This window comes from Pezoporus flaviventris, unplaced genomic scaffold (assembly GCF_033815535.1).
Source record: "Pezoporus flaviventris isolate CSIRO_AGI_PZ_B2104156 unplaced genomic scaffold, CSIRO_AGI_Pfla_v1 ptg000006l, whole genome shotgun sequence".
NCBI classification, from domain to species: domain Eukaryota; kingdom Metazoa; phylum Chordata; class Aves; order Psittaciformes; family Psittacidae; genus Pezoporus; species Pezoporus flaviventris.
The window spans coordinates 12,543,142-12,562,101 of record NW_026892554.1 but is presented as its reverse complement, the minus strand read 5'-3'; the positions used below and the strand labels follow the sequence as shown (position 1 = coordinate 12,562,101).

General features: G+C 38.0%; 2 protein-coding genes across 9 annotated transcripts in view; one reads left to right on the top strand and one right to left on the bottom strand.

Moving 5' to 3' along the window:
• The window catches only part of GLDN (gliomedin), a 99,722-nt gene extending 86,478 nt beyond the window's left edge, over positions 1–13,244 (top strand). For 4 of the 5 annotated variants that reach the window (XM_061446951.1, XM_061446953.1, XM_061446950.1 and 1 more), the window contains exons 4-10: positions 440–547; positions 2,602–2,748; positions 3,433–3,558; positions 7,470–7,550; positions 7,632–7,757; positions 8,501–8,651; positions 12,027–13,244. In XM_061446951.1, coding sequence (XP_061302935.1) covers positions 440–547; positions 2,602–2,748; positions 3,433–3,558; positions 7,470–7,550; positions 7,632–7,757; positions 8,501–8,651; positions 12,027–12,486 — 1,199 coding nt within the window. In that variant the 3' untranslated portion in view covers positions 12,487–13,244. Of the gene's footprint in view, positions 1–439; positions 548–2,601; positions 2,749–3,432; positions 3,559–7,469; positions 7,566–7,631; positions 7,758–8,500; positions 8,652–12,026 lie in introns of all 5 variants that reach the window. The other variant, XM_061446954.1, reaches the window with a different exon arrangement.
• A 407-nt stretch (positions 13,245–13,651) lies between these two features.
• DMXL2 (Dmx like 2) overlaps positions 13,652–18,960 on the bottom strand; it is a 53,677-nt gene continuing 48,368 nt past the window's right edge. For 3 of the 4 annotated variants that reach the window (XM_061446944.1, XM_061446946.1, XM_061446947.1), the window contains 5 exons: positions 18,844–18,921; positions 18,150–18,241; positions 17,529–17,581; positions 16,278–16,495; positions 13,652–15,161 (listed from right to left, as the gene is read on the bottom strand). In XM_061446944.1, coding sequence (XP_061302928.1) covers positions 14,952–15,161; positions 16,278–16,495; positions 17,529–17,581; positions 18,150–18,241; positions 18,844–18,921 — 651 coding nt within the window. In that variant the 3' untranslated portion in view covers positions 13,652–14,951. The remainder of the gene's footprint in view (positions 15,162–16,277; positions 16,496–17,528; positions 17,582–18,149; positions 18,242–18,843; positions 18,922–18,960) is intronic. The other variant, XM_061446945.1, reaches the window with a different exon arrangement.

Below are 18,960 nucleotides of genomic sequence, written 5' to 3'. Positions count from 1 at the left end.
TGGCTTCTGGAAGGTGCTATAGTCACTGCCAAATTCAGAAATAAATGGGTCCACAGTTCTTGTCATTGAAGTGGAATCCAAAAGGCTGATCTGTGCTGGCCTTAATGCAGGTTGTGGGCAGTATTAATTTTATTCAGTTTTCTTATACACAGGCCAGGGCAAAAAAGCATCTTACCTTTAAGTTTGGTTTCATAGCGTTTTGTTGTTTGTTGTGGATGGGTGTTTTCCTGTTTGTATTGGTTTGGTTTGGTGGTGTGGTGGGGGTTTGTTGTAGGAGGATACTCTATTGGCATGAAGAACATAATGGCCAAATAGAGGATTTTATATGTCATATCTATTAAATATATATAAACTTACTTTATGTAACTATAGCAGAATTAAGGATAAATTGCATTTAACAGTGCAAACATATATCATTTATGCTGTTTGGTTTGTTCAGGGCCTCCTGGACTCGATGGACGACCTGGCTACAATGGATCAGATGGACTCCCAGGTATACCAGGACAAAAGGGAGAACCAGGAATAAGTGGAAAAAGAGGAAAAATAGGTATTTTTTTTTTTTTTTTGGTGGTAGTTTAAAAAAGGAATTGTTTCTTACTATTATTTCAGATGTAGTTGCTTTTAGACCTGTGTACAGGGAGAAGGGTTTCAGTGTTTACAAAGAAGCTGCACGTTACAGAATTCTGTAGATTCACGGTCTTACACCAGGCTTTGGTAGATTTCTTCAGATTTAAACCACAGTAAGGAAGATGATGCAATATTTCAGATTAAAGCTGTTGTATCTCAGTATTCTGAACTTGTTAGTAAATACTGTTATTGGAAGAATATTTCCTTTCACTCACCTGCCAACATAATGGCCCTTAGACTTTAGATGCCTTAAAAAAGGAAAGCCAGAGTTTGTGGGTGAAATCTGTTACTTATTATCACAGTTTTGATTCCAGATTCATAATACCTGTGGCAGGAGCTGTATATTTGCATATTTTGCTTCTTTTCTGTATTGCTTATTTAGGCTGGAAGCTCTTATTTTTCAGTCTCTGGTACACTTTGTAATGCGTTTAGTCCACAAGGGATTTTTTTTATGGTGGTTGACGAAGCTATTTAGCCCAACTTAAATGATTTCACCACAGTATGTTTCTGCTAAAAACAGAGAAAATCAGCAGCAGAAGTGCTGTCGTTTCTTAGCTGTCCAGCTCATCAGGAGGAAATGGGACAGGCTGACTATAGAGAACAGAAGTAGACCTGGCAAGCTAGGTTCAACAGATGACTGCACAGTAGCTGAGGCAGTTACTTCAGGCAAAGCCTGTAAACTACTGAGAAGATTTAAAGTGGAAGCAATTGGTTTATCCACTGACTTGTCTGATGCACAGTAGCAATGTACAAGCACTTCAAGGCAGAATGAAAAAGCAATTGGGTTGTGCATGGTAGAAGGATAAGGAGACAAAAGGGCATCAGAATGGTAACTTTGAGAGGGGCAGAGAAGAGGGAAGGGTATGTCCATGAGTGAACAGGCTGACATTAGCAGGTTGGTATTTATAGTGGCCCATCTATTATTCTGGCTTTTGCACGTAGCCGCGTGGGTTTGCTGCCAGGTACAAGTGGAACAATTGCCTACTGTATCTTGAGACACGGCATGATCTGTCACTGCAGTATCCCCAGTAAATGTTTAAAATTGGAAATGAAAGTGAGAACCAGTGTTCAGAGTCGGTGGCAATTGTGCCAAAGGCACACTTCGGATTTCTCCCCAGAACTGAAATTGTTTCAGATTTCACAAAATCAATTTAAATAGTAAAATCCTGGGTAGAGAACTACACATTTTGTTCTCAAGTATTAACAAATATAATTCAGTTGAAACCTATGGCTGCAAGAACACGCACATTTCTACTTGTGCAACTGTTAAGATTCCCTCTTCTAAAGCAAGAAAATACAAATTGCCACAGAAGTGGAGTGCAAGCTTTTGATGTGTCAGTTGTGCAAACACACCATTGTTTTTCTGATTGCACAACTAAATCACACGGGACAAAGGAATGAATACCTTGCTAAATATGTTAGTTTACCAATCAAGTGCAAAAAGTACCTGGACTACGCTTTCACCAAGCATAGAGGGAGGGTTATAGTAGCCATGTGAAAATGTTACCAGGAAGCTGTTCCTGTTCTCTGTTGGACACTGGAAAATGTTAGAAGTGCAGTGTGTGTTGTAATGGTTAGTAATTGCTTTAAGAAAAAGCCTAGAACCATGAAAATGCCATTCTTCAGTGCCTTACAAATGTGAGATAAAGATAGTACTTCACATCTTCACTTACTGTTCTTTCTTGCCCAGAAATTTTCTAGCCAGTGTTAATGAGGCCCAGGTCTGTATATTTCATGCTCAAACCTCAGAGGTCACTAGGTAAAGAATGTATTATTAGCACCAAACAGATTGTACCAACTTTCTCTTCATATTAGGTTATGGTGTGGTTTTGGAATCAGACATATTACAGCTACCCAGTTAAATACAGGTGAAAAAAACAACTAGAGTGATATGGTATTTGTATTTAAAAGTTTCTTGATTGATGCTTAATACTGGAACAGTGCTCTTGGTACTGAATCACTTTTTATTTCTAGGTGTGCCAGGACCAAAAGGTGATCAAGGGCAGAAAGGAGAACCTGGAGAAATGGGTTTACCTGGCAAGGATGGTATGCCAGGAGGAAAAGGTGCAAGAGGAGCAAAGGGTGAAAAGGGGGATGCAAACAATGATGTGATATTAGAAGGTAGGAAGAAGTGCTCTTAGAAGCTCTCTTGCAACAGTGTGCTTGATAAAGATGTACCATGGTTCTGAAGCATGAATGTGATCTGCAGGAGTAAGACCAACCACTACAAACATGTTATCCACAGTGAAGTTTGAGTGTTTCTCTGTGCACAAAATGTTCTCTCTTTAATGCAAGTCTTCACAAGAACTTTTCTGCTTGGGCTTTGAGTTGAGGTGTACGTGGATTCTGACCTTTCCAGTACACTTCCAGCCAGGTGACCTCCTGTTCTTTCTTGCAGTGTTTTATTTGTCTATTAGAAAATAAAGGGCAGGTTTCTTCTCAGGAATATGTGAAGCAGCCATAAATATAAGCTGTGTAAAATTACAGCATTGTAACATCTGACGTTGAAGTCTCAGGATACAGTAACTAAAAGCCAACAGTGCTTTTATAACTCTCTAATGTGCCTGTAATCCCAACAGATAAATTGCATTGTTGTCATACAACTTGTGAAGTTTTGTATGGTTCATCTTCTAACATACAGTACCCCGCTGTGTTTATTGCACCAGATTTCTATATGCAGATACACCTTAAGAAGGGAGGGGCTGTTTTACAGATCTCTGAAAGTCCATCATGTGAACACACACGTTTCTCTGCAGGTTGCCTGTTCCTTAGAGCACCTGTGACATTGTACTCTGTTTTGTATAGGTGCAAAAGGTGAACCTGGACCCCCAGGGCCCCCTGGACCACCTGGACCCCCAGGGCCTCCAGGAAAACGTAAAGGCAAAAATAAAGCACAGCTTCAGGAGAACGTGTACAGCAGCAAATGCACAGGTTAGTTCTTTCCAGTGTTCTTTTTAGGATAGTAAAGCCTCATAAAGCAGTATGCATGTGTTTAATTTTGCTGGCATCAATAAAATTGTACAAACTTAAAGCCGAGCATGTGGTTAGGTGTTTTGCTGAAATTTAATTTGGATAAGGCAGCAAGCTATCTCCAGTATAACAGTAGTCTTTCAATATGTTATTCAACGTACTTAATTGTGCTCAGGCGAAGTATTTACACATGGGGTTTTCTGTTGGATGGGATACACTTGCATAGTAAGAGAAAGGCCTTTGAAATTTTTCGCTTTTAAATGCTCAATTTTCATTTTATATGTAACTATAACACCTAATAATCAGGCTGCATTTCACTGTATTCTACAAAATGAAATTGCCTGTTATTGGCAGAAATGAAGCAAGCTTGAACTAGCTAAGACTTTTAAAAGCTGGAGGAATACAAAAGGATTCTCTGAGACTTTGTGTCCATTTGAAAATGTAAATTCTGGAGCAGGGTGATCTTGAGTTCTTTTCTGCTGTTGTTCATCATTATTGCATCCCGAATGCAGGTGGATCATGAGTCTCTTATTTCATTTACTGTAGCTGTGTTGGTGAAATATATGGCTAATTTTAATATTCATAAAGAAAAAAAGAATAGATTCCCTCCAAACTGTGTCTGCAAATTGCACAGCAGCTACTGTTAGAATCAAAATCCGAGCATCCAGACTACTGGTTCACAGATTGTATGATGAAGTGTAGCAGGTGCTATGCTTTAAGTCCCTGATCAGGTGCTGATATAATAAAGAGTTTGCCATGAGAAATCTCTGGCATGATTTTCAGGTGTGCTGGATACTAGTAAATCCTCATGGATTTAACTTGATACTGTGGACTGTTGAAAAATCATGCCAGGATTGTATTTTTAGCTTACTCCAACTCTTGGGTTTGTATCTGCATAGTAGATCTGACTGTCCTTGTCCCTTACCCCTGGACGGTATTGCATTCAACAGGGTGGCAGCTTTCAGTGACTGCTGCTACCCTTAGAGTTCTGGGATGGATTTTCCTCCCAGCCATGTTTTCAGGGGAGATCAGAGTGATCCTTTAAACTTAGGAATAGCAAAGGATGTCTCGGTTACTAATCTTAGGCATTTCTGGAAGAGAGTTATTTGCAGCACTCCTTGATAAAGTGGGATTTCTTTCATAATTGGGAATGTAGTTTCTTGATAGGCATACCAAAAGGGAATAGCTTCCCTTTTGGGAACTGAAGAACTACATACAGTTATTAAGTGTGAAACAAGCAGAGCAATTTGTATGTCGTACCATTAATAGGGTGGTATCTTTTTATGTCACCATCATTCAGCACAGTTTGCTGAGATGACTTTATTATTATTATAAATGTATTAATTAAAACTAATGTAAAAAAGTGTCAAAATTAGCAAGTGAATATTTAATGCTGGGTGAAAAAACATACCAACTATTTCTGCCTCTTATTATAGCATTTAATTGTAGTAACATGCAAGAACCTCAATCAAGAGATTCTGGGTGTTGATGTATCACAACAGAGCCCAAAGAGCTTCCTTACAACGGAAAGTAGATAGCTGGAGCAGAAATCTCATCCTATTTGAAATTCAGAAATGCATGAACTATTGTACAAGGTATAATTGGAGCATTTACTCAGGTACCCTCTTTTCAAGTGTTGAAACAGACTGAAGTGCTTTGGAGGATAAGCTGCCTGATGGATCTCTGATGGATTTTAAATCCCAGTGTGCAAGTAGGAGTTATACTCGAATAACTGCAAAGATGAGCTCTTCCTCAGTGAGCGTTTACTTTTTATGAGTTAGTAGCTGCGAGATCTTATTACCAAAATTCAAGGAATAAAACAGCTTTTGTAATTAAATATTCATGTCCCTTTGAAGAAAAAAGAATACAGATACTGATTTACAACTGTAGTTAACTTATTGCATAGATTACAAGAACAGTTTCTTTAAATTAAATTTGTATCAGATAAAACTTTAAGAGAACAATTAGCTGAAAGCTCAGGTGCATTTGTTCTCAATGGTACTGTTAGCTAACTCAAACAGAAACATCCCTGCTCCACACTCCCTTGCTTCATCCTTCCCACCCTCCCAGACAGCCCAAATCAATAGTTTTAATGTCTTGTAAACTCCATTAACTCTCAGCCAGATGTTTCAGCTATTTTTTTTTAATTTATTTTTCTTTTCCCCGGGAAAGAAAGCAGAGAAAATTCCACCCGAGAATCTCTGATGGAAACCCATCTGTTTAATCTTAGTCGCTTTCCTTTTCATGCAGCTGAAAGTCCTCAGAGTATTGCAGATATTCTCAAATGTAAACAGTGCACTCAGCTTCACTGCAAACACTGACCTAGTCCTTGACTACTCTATAGTCTTAGATAAACTGCTGTATAGGGCACTGCTCATTCAGTTAACTGCATTTGTTAGACTTAGTCCAACAAAATTAACCTGTGCATTGCAACTTATAATTTACACTGAGTGGGTTCCTTTTCTGAGATATTTTAACACTATTTTGAGATCAGAATCTGGAAAGGGATCTAGAAGGATTGCTGGATTCTAGCGATAGGCATTCATCTTCCCCTGGTTGCACTGACTGTGCCTTATTTTGGAGATAGCTGTGATCACTTACAAACTTTTAATGTCATCACTAAATGTCCTAGATAAATGGGTGGGAGAAATATGCGTAGTTCTTGTTCTATCTTGGAGTAATTTTGCTCTTCATGAACAAAGAGTGAATATAACCTAAAGGAGAAAAAAACAATGCAGTATAATCTGTCCTTTCTTTCCTAAATGTCACAGTAACCTTTCAGCATTATTTCAGTTATTTCATATTTTTACTGTCTTTCTCATTTAAACTTCAGCACAGCCATGTAAGTCCTAGAAATATACTGGAAGGCAACAGTGAAAAACACATGTCCAGAAGAATTTGCTGCCTGCATGTCAAGCAGTGTGAAATGTGTAAGGAGATGAAGGTTAAGAATGGAATTAGAAAACAAAGCTACAGTTAAATCAGGGTATCTTCTGCAAAGAACTGAGAACTGTTCTCTCTGGTTATTCATTCTAAGCAAACTGAAATGTGTTGCATTGTTTTGAAGGCAGAAGAGGTATCTGGGTTTATAGAAAAAGGTTCATAAATAATATTCAGGAATTGTTTTAACAGTAAATGCTAAGAGTAAACAAAACCCAATTTAGAATTTAGTTACTCTACAAATTGTTAAGGGATGGGGAAAACCATTCCCAGGTGTTTCTAATGTGAGCCATTTCTATGTGTATAAGGAATATAATGTAAAATTTCCCTTAGTCTTTCATACTGTTTATTAGCATGGATGACTGACCTGCAGTCTTATGCATTACGTGTCAGTGTATGTGTTCAAGCTTTATTACTGTCTTGGGCATTAACAGCATAAGCAAAACTTCCAGTACTGCCTACAGAGTACACCCCCTCTGCTGATGTGCGTATATTTGGGCATAAAGCTTTTTGAGTTTAGCCTTCACTCACTCCCAAGAACATATTTTTGGTATTGCTGCTAAACCAGCCAGCTGCCAGCTATCTCAGTTGTCTGGTTATCTAAGGAAAGGGGCAACTCTGCCTTTCTAAGCAGCTACTCAGAAATTCACAGCTCAGGAATGAAATCTATTGAGTAAAATCAGTTACTCCTCAAAGTCAACTGTCTAATGACTTTAAGGAAAAAAAACTAGCCCGAACACTTAATTTCCTTGGTGGAAGTGAGAGCAAGTCTCTTTTTATCTCTTTATGACCAGACCAACCTAAGCTTTTTGTCCCAGATCAAACAAAATCCCAGTTGTCATTCCACGATTTTAGTGGAGTCACTGATGTGCATATCTGCCATGTCAGATATAGAAAAGTGACGTATTTGACCCTTTCTTTCTCAACTCTAGGTGAGACGTGTGCTGTACCAAATGATGATACCCTGGCTGGAAAAGCTGAAGACAGAACCCCTGCTCCTTCAAAAAAAGCTGGTAACCTGCTACAGAGTGTGACTATCTGCTACTTACTGTTTTAATGCCACAGATAATGGACATGTGCTTTTTCTCTACTAGCATGTGTCATAACATCTGTAGGAAGTCCTGTTCACTTTGTCAGTGTACAGCAAACGTTTGGAACTTGGATGCGGGAGCCTGCAAATATAAGTGATGAAAGGATTTGGCTTACCATGCATTTTTCAGGTACACTGGGAGTAGTCACTCATTAAAGACCAGCTGTTATACTAATATTGCTTTGTGAATGCCTTCAGAACCCTAAACTAATAATTCAAATGAAGAATGATGGGGTTTGTACCCACATCTTTTTCAGAATGTTTTCTGTATTGCCTATACAGTATTTGACTATACGGCTATAGACATTTGCAGTATCTGTAGATGTTTTCAAAGTCACATCAGATTTTGAAAACAGTTTGAGGATTTTGGTTGGGTTTTTTTTGCTTGCTTGTTTGTTTTTTTAACCAATCCAAGTTTAAATATCTGTGGTTCATGCCTTTTTTTTGTATTCTTTCAACAGTTTCCTATGGTTTTACTTCCCTAAACTGTAGCTAGTTTTGCCTTTTCATTTAGTGAGGCATGAAAATGAATCAGATGCTGCATGAGCTACATTTAGTGCAGGACCTAAGTGGAAAAAGGAAACGTTTCTGTATATTTACCAACTGTGTTCAGAATTAGGGTCCATCAGGTCTGTGGGAAGCAGCCTTTGAACACCATCTCTGTAGATTTTTATTTTTTTTTTTTTGGTATGTGTGTCTGAATTGTTTTATCACATTCCAGCAAGTTGAATCACTATTGGAAACACAAATACAATTGTCTGTCAGCTATTTGATTGAGATTGACTTTCACCAGAGATTGAATTTTAGGACAGAGATTTCAAAATTAGAGGAAATACACGATAGCGCTCTTTATATGTTTTCTCCTTCGTTTAGGAAACTCTATAAGAGAATATGAGAATTCCAATGCCTTGCTGAATGACAGCTACAGGATCATTAACATCACAGGATTCTTTTATGGATGTGGTCATGCAGTACGAAACAATCATCTGTACTATCAAAAGGGAGGAACCAATGTCATTCTGAAGTAAGTCACACATAGTTGGCTTAAGGCAAGTGACAATGTGGAAAGAGGAACAATGGGTTACAGTGACAGACGTGAACCTCAGAAAAGCAGACCACTTGCACCATTTTATGTTTCATTTTGGTCCTGTCCAAAATAGGAAGAATGGAGGAATGGTTCAGAATTCTTTCCAGAACAGAACTACTAATGCTTTCCAATCTGTAACTAGAATGTGCATTACCAGACTTCTCTGCGTGTGTGTAGATGCTGTGGAAGGAGAGGAGCTGGGAGGGTAGTCCAGGTCTTTTAACTCTGCTGTGACAGTTTGTTAAGCATTAAGTGCCTAAGTGGTTATTCTGAGTGGTCCCTGCACGGTAGGATAATGGGGCCTCCAGATAAATGAGATGCCATGTGCAGAAGTGAAGAGGTTTTTCTTTTGGCTATAGTGAGATCCAGTAGGTTTCTATTCTAAGTTACATTGCTGTGGATGTTCTTGCACGTGGATTTACTGTGCTTATAATAAAGAAATAAGAATGAAGGAATTTGGTGATTAGAAACAAGTATTTGAGTGGAAAAAAAAACCAACCAAAACCTAAAGCAGCTGTACATCTACCTCCATCAGAGTAAGAATTGGTTCAGCTGCAGCTTGGGGAACATGGATGAGCAATTACATGACTGAAGCCCACCTGTGGAGCTTGGCTTTCCAGAGCTTCCTGCTGGGTTGATGCACATGCTTTGTTCTTGGATAGCACTGTTCTTAGCTTAGGGGTTCTTAGGCAGGGGTTGATTTTATGCTGCTAGTGCAAAGGAATGCACCAAGACACCAGCTGGTGAACTGGTGGATTGTGCATCTTGCTGTGGAGTGGCTCCACTGTTTGATTTCCTTGTAATAAGTTCTTACAACTCTCCCAATTCATCTCCCTGAATTGGAGCTGGGAATTACATCTCCCTGAATTGGAACTGGGAATTACATCTCCCTCTTCAGTTTCTACTGAGGACAGACAATACAAATCAAAACCAAACTCTCATCTTGTGGGAAGAGCCAAAGAAAGACAGCCCAAGGGCAAGTGAAAGATTGCATTTGCTTTCACATTCTCTTACATGACTCTGATGTTTGAGCCAAGAATATTAGTATACTTTGATGTCTTCTCAAGCAGGTGTGAGTGCTGCCTTCCTATATTCATTTAGACGCCAAGGAATGTGAACAAGCTGCTTGGATTCTATAATGCTGTTGTGGTTTAAGCCAGGTTTATTCTGCTAAAGACAAGCACACTTTCTGGCAACCTCCTTTAAATATCTTCTGGGCTTTTTGTTTATACAAATATAACACGGTGTTGATATTTGCTGATAGCACAGAGGTTCCTCACTTCTGCTTGGGTGCTGTTAATTGGGAAATGCCTTCACGTACAGATGAGCACAAACTATTTGTGGAATTTTCAAAACCTCTCTCAAAGTTGCCGAGACGTGGCCTTTCTGTTCAGTTATTCACTCTTAAGATTATTTTATCTTCTGCGCAGACAGAATGAGGCACTATGAATTCTGTGACAGTAAAGTCCTTGATTTTGGGCTGCAGAAAAGCTTCTGGGAGTTTTTGCATTGGTTTAATGGAAAGAATAGGTGAGGACCTGGTTGGTTCATTTTGCAGACGTTGACAAATAAAGTAAGTTTCCTGTCATATTTAAAAGCTGGTAGAACTAGGTTTGTCTCACTTTTGACAGGTTTTCTCATGATACCTGAGATTGCTTCATCCTTTCATCCGTTGTTTCATCACATGCTTTTCCACCTCTTTTTAATTTTGGTTGACTTCATTCATATTAGCAATCAAAAATTGTAGGTTTAATTCCCTGCAGTTGATGAAGATATTACAGTGCCTCCTGTCATTTACCCCAGTGTGCCAGAAGATTCAGGGATTTTTGAACTGTTCGAAGTTCTAGGCTAGACTGTCTTTGATGGGGGGAATGGAAAAGAACCTCAGGGAATGAAACCTCACTTTTCTGTTCCCTTCAGGATTTTCATATAAAAGACAAAAATATAGGGTATTTTTTGTTGCAGTTTTTGCACATTTCTAATGAATCTTGAGATGCTTTTTATCTTGTTGACTCTTTATAGAAAAAAGTCCTGAAGAAAATCTGCCTTTCTATGTGACTGCTCCTCCTAAGAGCTGTCCTTCTAGCCCCTGCAAGGTTATCTACAAACATGAAGCAACTAGCAAGATTAACTGCATTGACACACACGTTGCTCAGAAATCTCCTCCAGCCTGGAAGCTTTTTTGTATTGCCCATACATGCTGCTGGAATACGGAGTTACTGCAGACATGAGTTTTACAAAAGCTGAGGGGAATCATCTAGTTAGTCAGTCTCGACTTTTCTTACCATGATTCTTCCAAACTATGCTGTCAACACCACTTCCACAGAAAAATTATTTTTCCAGTATTCTTCCTTCCATTGTAAGTTCCTGGATCTGAAATGTTCCTTTCATTAAGCTTGTCTTTTCAGAAGCATTTTGTATCAGTAGCGTATTCCTGTATTGAGTAATGTTTTTCCTCTATTTGAGGAATGGAGCTATACAGTTAGATAAACATCAGACAATGAAATGTGCTTTGAAGGCATTGCTTAAAGCATTACTCTCTCTGCCTTTGCTAAAATACTGCATTTTTCAGTGATTAAATGCTAACTGCAAATGTGTCTTGATAGTAGCTGATTAGCCGCTTAAACTAGTAAGGGAACTCAATCTAGCTGCCCAGTTCTGCTGTCCTCAGATGATCATCCTATTAAGGAATTTCAAGGAATAAAAACAATTTTATATATCAGAGACGAGACGTACAGTCTGTCCTGTTGGAGGCCAGCATAAGGTCGGGATTTTGGCTCTGAAAAGTAGAATTTTTGTTCCTTTGATGTTTACTTGAGCACTCCATTATCTGAACTGTTTTGAAAAGGAACTCTAAGACTAGGTGATCCTGCCCAGAATTCATGATGGTTTGGTCAATCACATTTCCTTGCTTTAGTTCTCGCCTAGTAGAAAGTAAACTTCTGTACAGGTTTCATTTCATACGTTTGGGCCTTCACTTAGTATCTTATTCTTTTTCATACACATTCCTTTTAGTTTCTGCTTTCATCCTAGTGATAATAAAGATTATAGACTAAATAAAGTGAAACCTACTAAAGTGAATTCATGCTCTTGTGCTCTTTTTAGATTGGTTATTGCTTTGGAATTTTCTCCTGGTTTTTTGGAAGGTGATTTGAGTGGAGTACATAATCTTAAAAGACATGAGAATGGTCCTTGAGGACAAATATTTTCAGCAATGCTTCTACCAGTAATAATGCACTCTGAACTGATTCAACCAGTGTGTATAAAAATGAATTTCTAACACAACAATCCAAATACTTTATCTCATTTCAGACTTGGGCTTGACAGAGCATTGCTGGGCACACTGCTAATTGAAAAAGCATTACATCATGGTCGTAACTACCTGTTTTCTAACTCAAAGACATATTTCAAAGTAGCAGTGGATGAGAAGGGACTTTGGATTATATATGCCTCAAGCACTGATGAAAATATCATAGTTGCGCATATTGAGGAAGAAACCTTTTCAGTCATTCGGCATATCAATACCACATACCCCAAGTCCAAGGCGGGTAACGCATTCATAGCATGTGGCATTATGTACGTTACCGATACTAAGGACACGACAGTAAGTTTTGCTTTTGATTTACTGAAAGAGAAGCAGGTTGACACAAGGTTTGAGTTACGGTCTTCACAGTCCGTTCTTGCCATGCTTTCATACAGTCTAAGAGATAAGAATTTGTATACATGGGAGAATGGGAGCTTAATGGTATACCCTGTGCATTTTGGGAGATGAATATATTTTAAAACTTCATGTATGGGAGCTGTGTTGACTAAATAGATTATTTAAAGCTGTATAGTACACACACAGGAGTCTACACAGGGGTCTCTTCACTTGGGATAATTCTCTGTTCACTGTTGGTGGTTTCTGAGTGTGTATAGAAGGGAGAGCAGGCGCCTTTGCATAAACACACTTCAATTATACAGTCCATTCTCATTTCTTTACAAGAATAGCTGTTCAATATTGCAGCTGGCACACAGTTAGCACAGACTTGCTTTTGTTTTCCCCTTGTTATTCAGCCGATAATTATATCTAATGTACATTGATTCCATGGTCATGTGCTCAGCAGAGACTATTTATAACTTTCAGTTGCAATCATCTTATCTGCCATCATTTTCTCATCAGTGATTATGGTTTAGCAGAAATAATGATCTGTTGTGTACAAATACCTTTGTCACTTCCACTTAATACTTTTCACTGATTCTCTGTGAGCTTTTTATGGACAAAGGTATACAGCTATTAAAAATGGCGATGGAAATAGTTGTTTAGATAGAAAAAAAGGAGATAGCTTTGAATTTGAAAAACCCAGTGAACTGTTACGTAATCAAAAGAAAAATCCAGCCCAAGTACAAGGAAATGGGAATAACTACATTGTTAAATATTGAATATACATGAAATTGTGTTTAGTACATGGAGCAAGGGGGAAAAGTAATGAGGTATAAAATTGAAGAGAAGATGTAAAATTTATGATTAAAATTTCTTTTTTAACAGTGTTTGTATTGCTGCAGACTCTTCCTTACTCCTCACTGCCATGTAAACTATACCACTACAACTTGCTTATACCTACACTTAATTATAGTAAGGCATATATCTATAAAAAAAATTCCCCACATTTATCCATAGAAAGTCATAAAATGAAGGGTATATGTTTTTGGTGCTACTAGAAAAATAAAAAACACAGGCTGTGTTTCCTGCAGCTGCCTTTGTTGGAGATGAGGATCCACATTCTGTTAACCTTATGCTTTTCTAGGACAGCTGACAATAAAATGCACACAGCTCATCCTTTTTTACATCAGTACAATCTGAGATAGAGTTAAAGATAGCTCAGCACTATCCAGTCAGTCCACTGGAGGTTTAGTCACATCCATTTAAATATAAGGAAGAGTTCTGCAATGGACTGTTCCATGAAATAAAAGTAATTTATTTAACTTACAAAGGGAAAACTAAACAGTGACATTTACTCTTCTTTCTTTTCATACTTCTCGTACTTCACAGCCTGCAATTTAAAATCACCTTGGGAGAAAGGTGCTTTTTATTCTAGTATATTTTACAATACAGCACAGACATTAAAATTTTCATTGGAGGAATAAGACAAATTTGTTAACATTTAAATACGCAGACATCCGTTCCAGTCTCTTAAGAACATATTTTTTGTTTACAACAGAAAAATACATCTGACAACAGTAGCTAGTTATATTACAAGCAAACAATATTGAACTCTGCATAGTTTATACAATATACTGTGGTAATAATTTAATTACCAGTTTTATCCACTATTTACTAGCTGGCCACATAAAGCCTGACATTCATCTGAAATGTGGCATTGTATGCTCCGTTGGTATTCTCTTAACAGCTTCATTTAATGAAGTATTTTTCAGGACAAATGAATTTCAAAACTAAAAGCTGACTAGAATCATGGATGTCTTCACTACAACATTTAGTGCTTACAGTACATTCCTAAAGTAAAGGCAGGTGTCCAATAGAAAACATAGCTGTTGGGAAGAAAGGAAAATAGTGTGCAAATTAAAAACACTGTGTTTAAAAATGTGTTGATGTGCAAGTTGCAGTATCAACCGTGTATTAAAACTCACTAGGAAAAAAAATCTCAGCAGAAAATGATACATGTCTCACAGTACGTTCTTGATTGCACATGTTCCACGGCATTTGCATCCATTACACTTTCTTGTGAAAACCAAAATACACCACGTACTCTTTAATTAAAACTAAACTATTTTACAATGAGAAGTTGTACACATGCTTCAATTGGTGCGAAAAACTGGAATAAAAATCAGAATCACATCAGAAATGCTTACTGACTTGTAGAGCCACAGTGCTTGTGAAGTGACTGACAGTTGTCAGAATCTTTGCAATACGCTTACTAAATGCAGCTTGTGGGTTACTAAGCAATAACCCTGCCTGTGACTGCCTGTACTGGGTTTAATTCTTTGCTTTTACAATACAGTACATGCATTTCCACCCCAGTGATCCTAATGGGCATACTCAAAATACACCTGTTGTAAAAGTGGTGTGGGTTGGTGGCTTTTTGTTGTATTTTTTTAAATCTTTTTTCCCCTATAATACTTAATGCTGCAGCAACTGCTTTGAAAGGAAACATTCTGTTTCCTTTCCACAGTGCTTATCACTGTGTTTTTAGCTACTTAAAGGGACATTATATAAAACCAGGATTAGCTTACGTGATGCTACAGCGTGTCAGAAATGCTTGAAGGTACATTGAAAGCATGGGGAAGAACCCTCATTTTCAGTGTGCCATCTGCTCCACAGGAGAAAATACGATTGCCTTGCACAGTTTCAATCTGGGTGACACCAGCACCAATGTTTCTGAAAATGGACTGCTTAGCATGTTCATTTTTAAATGAATGAATTAAATTATAGCCAGTCAGTCTCCACACCTGTATCAAAAGAATGACAAATGAGAAAAGAAGATTAAAATTAGGATTTGTATTTTTTCCTTGATATTTCAGATTCCTGGCTGTTCTAAATGCTATTCAGCAACAATAAAGGGTATTTTTTGTTGTCTGTTAGCATCAATTACAAATCCCAGAGTCTTGAGAGGCTCCTGATGAAGCATAATGTGAGACAGCAGAAAGCTACCTTAATATGGACCAGCTGGTTATTGGGCAGGGTGAAGCTGCCTTGTGTTACCTGGTCAGCAGTGGCCCTCCCAGCTTCTCCCCATGAAAGCTGCAGAAATGGACAGGCTGCGTTTTTGTCCAAGATGACTACTGTCAACTTTCCAGCAGCTGGGAATGGTTTACTGCTAAGGAATGCTGCACGAAGTAAGCTGTATAACTAATAAGCAAGCAGAGTGGTAGCAGAGCTGAGCTGTCTGCTCTTGTGTCCTAAGTTTTAGAAGCCCTCATCAAGACTAGCCCAGTAAGTGCACAGAGGCACAGAAAGCGCCTACTAAACAGTATGCAGTCCAGCTAAAAGGAGAGAAACTGTATTCTCCTTCTCTTTACCATGTTCTTTTATTTTTTTCCTTTAGTATTCAGGAAGTATGCCATTTAAAACAGGGACTGGTTTTCTGTTTTGTTGGGGTTTGTTTCTGACTGCTATGACAGCTTAATATCTGTGTTGGGCTTCAGCACCAAGATTGAACGGAACTCGGTGTTACAGAAACTCCACACGTTGCTGAAGTTACTGAACGTCCCCTGTATTGCAGGGAGAAGTAACCAAAGGCAAAACCAGACGCTTTTTAACTGAGAAAAATAAAGCTAAGGTTTCAGAGTCATGCAGTTTGATTTATCCACTTACATATCAGTCACACAACTTTAAAAAGACTGTTTAATTGGAGAGCAAAACCTGCTTGCTTTAGAAAGATGTTAGTACATTTAAGTTCACGTTATAAATGTAAAGCAAGCATCCTGTGTGTCAAATGTGGGTTTGGGTTTTGGGGGTTTGTTTTGTTACTGCATTCATCTGGCTATTTGCAGCATGCCCATCAACGTGTCAATATACTACTTCAGCTAAATACTATATACAACTTGGCTCATCCAGTACCTTACCTTCATGTTGCCTTCTGCTGAGCCTGTGACAAAATACTCTTCAGAAGGGTCCAGGGCAAGGGCCTTCACAGCTGACTCATGTGCGTGGAAGGTGTAAAGGATTTGCCTCTGTCTGATGTCAAAGATGCAGATGTATCCCTTCCTACCTCCAGAAATTAGCAGTTGATGTTTAGGTGCATACTGAAGTACTGTGGCACCGTGATCATGACAAGTAAAGGCTGAAGAAGGAGGATATCAGAAATTAATAGATTTGAAACTGTAAGTAGCTTTCGATCTTAAAATGCATTTCTTCTATAAAGTGTTATCTGAGTATTTTCTAACTTGACAGATATATTGCTTCACACAGGTAATGTCGTATCGGCTGACAGCTTGTTGCTCTCCTAAGAGCTATGCAGATCTAATGCACAAGAAAATACAATATGCAGTTTAATTCATTTTATAATACAGGTAGATATCTGGATTTAGAACAAATGAGAAAATACAAAATTCCCTATATTAAGTTTGATTAAATCCCCAAGTTGAAAAAAGAAAAAAAATTATATATATATATAGCTGAACTAAGACATCTCTTTTAAAGTGAGGCTGAACTGTGAAATCTCCTAGTTTTACAATATGAATCTCAGAATGCACCTATTGCTTATTCAAGTAATGAAGTTATTTGCAGATGTTGATGGTTGAACTTGCTCTTTTAAAAGCACAGGATATTGTATTTGGATATATTTTTCTTTCATAGCGCAACATGACAGGATTTCGCTTTGGTTCATTACATAAAGATGAAATTATTGAAGTGGGTCAAATAGGCACAAACGTTTTTTAAGATCCCAATCCAAGTGCTGAAAGACAAGGACAGTAGACAGAAGGATTTGCTTCTACTGTTACCTACAGTTGTCTTTTCCTTTGTGCTACAACAGAGTACTGGATATAGGAAGTGCCACTTTTAAGTGGAAGCCTGCATACACCAAAGTATTCAATAAAACAGCCTTATTAGATGGGGTTTTTTTAGGACTGTATTCAGATATTTCAGTCTTTATTAATACTGGCACAAAACCAGCTTTGTGAATAACCTTCTTTCTTCATACTCTTATATAGAACTGATGGACATCATGCTAGAGACTAAGCAGAACCAGTTCTGGTACATGCATTAGTGTACAATGTATGTTTAGACCAGTTCCCCTTAGCCCAAATGCATACGCATGCTTTATTTCCTTAGTCAGTAAGTAGTAGAGGTTTAATTTTCACTGCTTTACTTACCATGTATAAGATTGTTACCAGATGAAGCCAAACTGTCCCAGAGGCACACATTTCTGAAGGGGGACAAAAAGTCATTATGGCTTGTTACTAAGTGATTCATAGGGTGACATGACTCAAAAAGCATTTACATTTTATATCAAAGCCTAGAAGGCAGAACTGAATAAGGAGTCCTTGACTCTGCAGTCATCAGAGAGCACAAAGAGTTAAAAGCTTTAATTCTTTCTGTGCTCTTTCATGCTTCTTAATGGACCTATACTTCCTGTCTTTAAGATGTGTAATCCTAAATTGTACTAAGAAATTATAGTTGTTCTTTTCAGAGAAAAAGAATTATCTTGTCTTTGCTGAACATTTTTTCCCCCAGCAACAGCATCATGTCAGACTAACTCCATTTGGAATACACCTTGAAAAAACTGGCTGTTGACCCCTCCTCACAAAAACTAAATTTGGGAAACCAGCAACTGAAGGAATATGTTCAAAAAACTGATCTGTAAGTTCATATATAACAAAGCTTAGAACACTGAGCCTTAAGATGTCAGCTACACATTAATGCACAAGAGCTTGCAAGTTAATGAGATGAGTAGGTTAATTTGGTGAAATTCCTCAATGTTTCTTTAAACGCACCTGTTATCACTGGACTGTCCCGATGTAGCAACTAGACTCGAGGAGGTTATAAATGCAAAGTCACTTGTGGTTTTACTGTGGCACTGCCAACTCTATTAAAAACAAAACAGAAAGATGCAATCTTACCAGTTCAGTTCTGCATCAAAAGTTACTATCAGTCTGATGTCACTGATAGCATAACACGAGCAGTCTTTTAGACAAAGTTTAAAAATTGACGGGCAGCACAGTTTGAAGCCTTAAGAGAACAGACCGAGGGAATAAAAATCGAGTGAAAAATCAAAAGATACTAAATAAGTAAACTGTGACAAATCCACAATACAGTGTATCGCCATAACCTGATTTTCAAAGTAAGCATGGTCTGGTCTTCATGTACTGTAAAGCATCAGTGAAAAGAATCGAAGGGTGTATTTTTACTCAGGTTTGGGTTGTTACTGTCAGCTCTGATTTTTAATCAAGAGTAGCGCTGAAGTAGTATTTGTAATTACATTGCAGCTTATGGTTATTGTAGAATTAGTTTTCCAAAGACTTATCATTGAAACGGTACAGTTGTTTTGCTAAAATGTGCTAATTAAAAGCAGCAAAATCAAAACATCGCAGTGAAACCTTACACTCTTGGCCTGTCTGAAGTCTCAAAGATGTAACTTTCCTCTACAAAAAGAAAAAATAAAAGAATTACAAAATTCTGTGTACTTACCAGATAGGGTTTAGGATTTGAGGTGGTTTGGTTTACTTGCCAAATACTTAGAAATCCTTCACCATCAGCAACACCGCACTGAAAGGAATAAACTGGATTTATTAGCACAATATACTG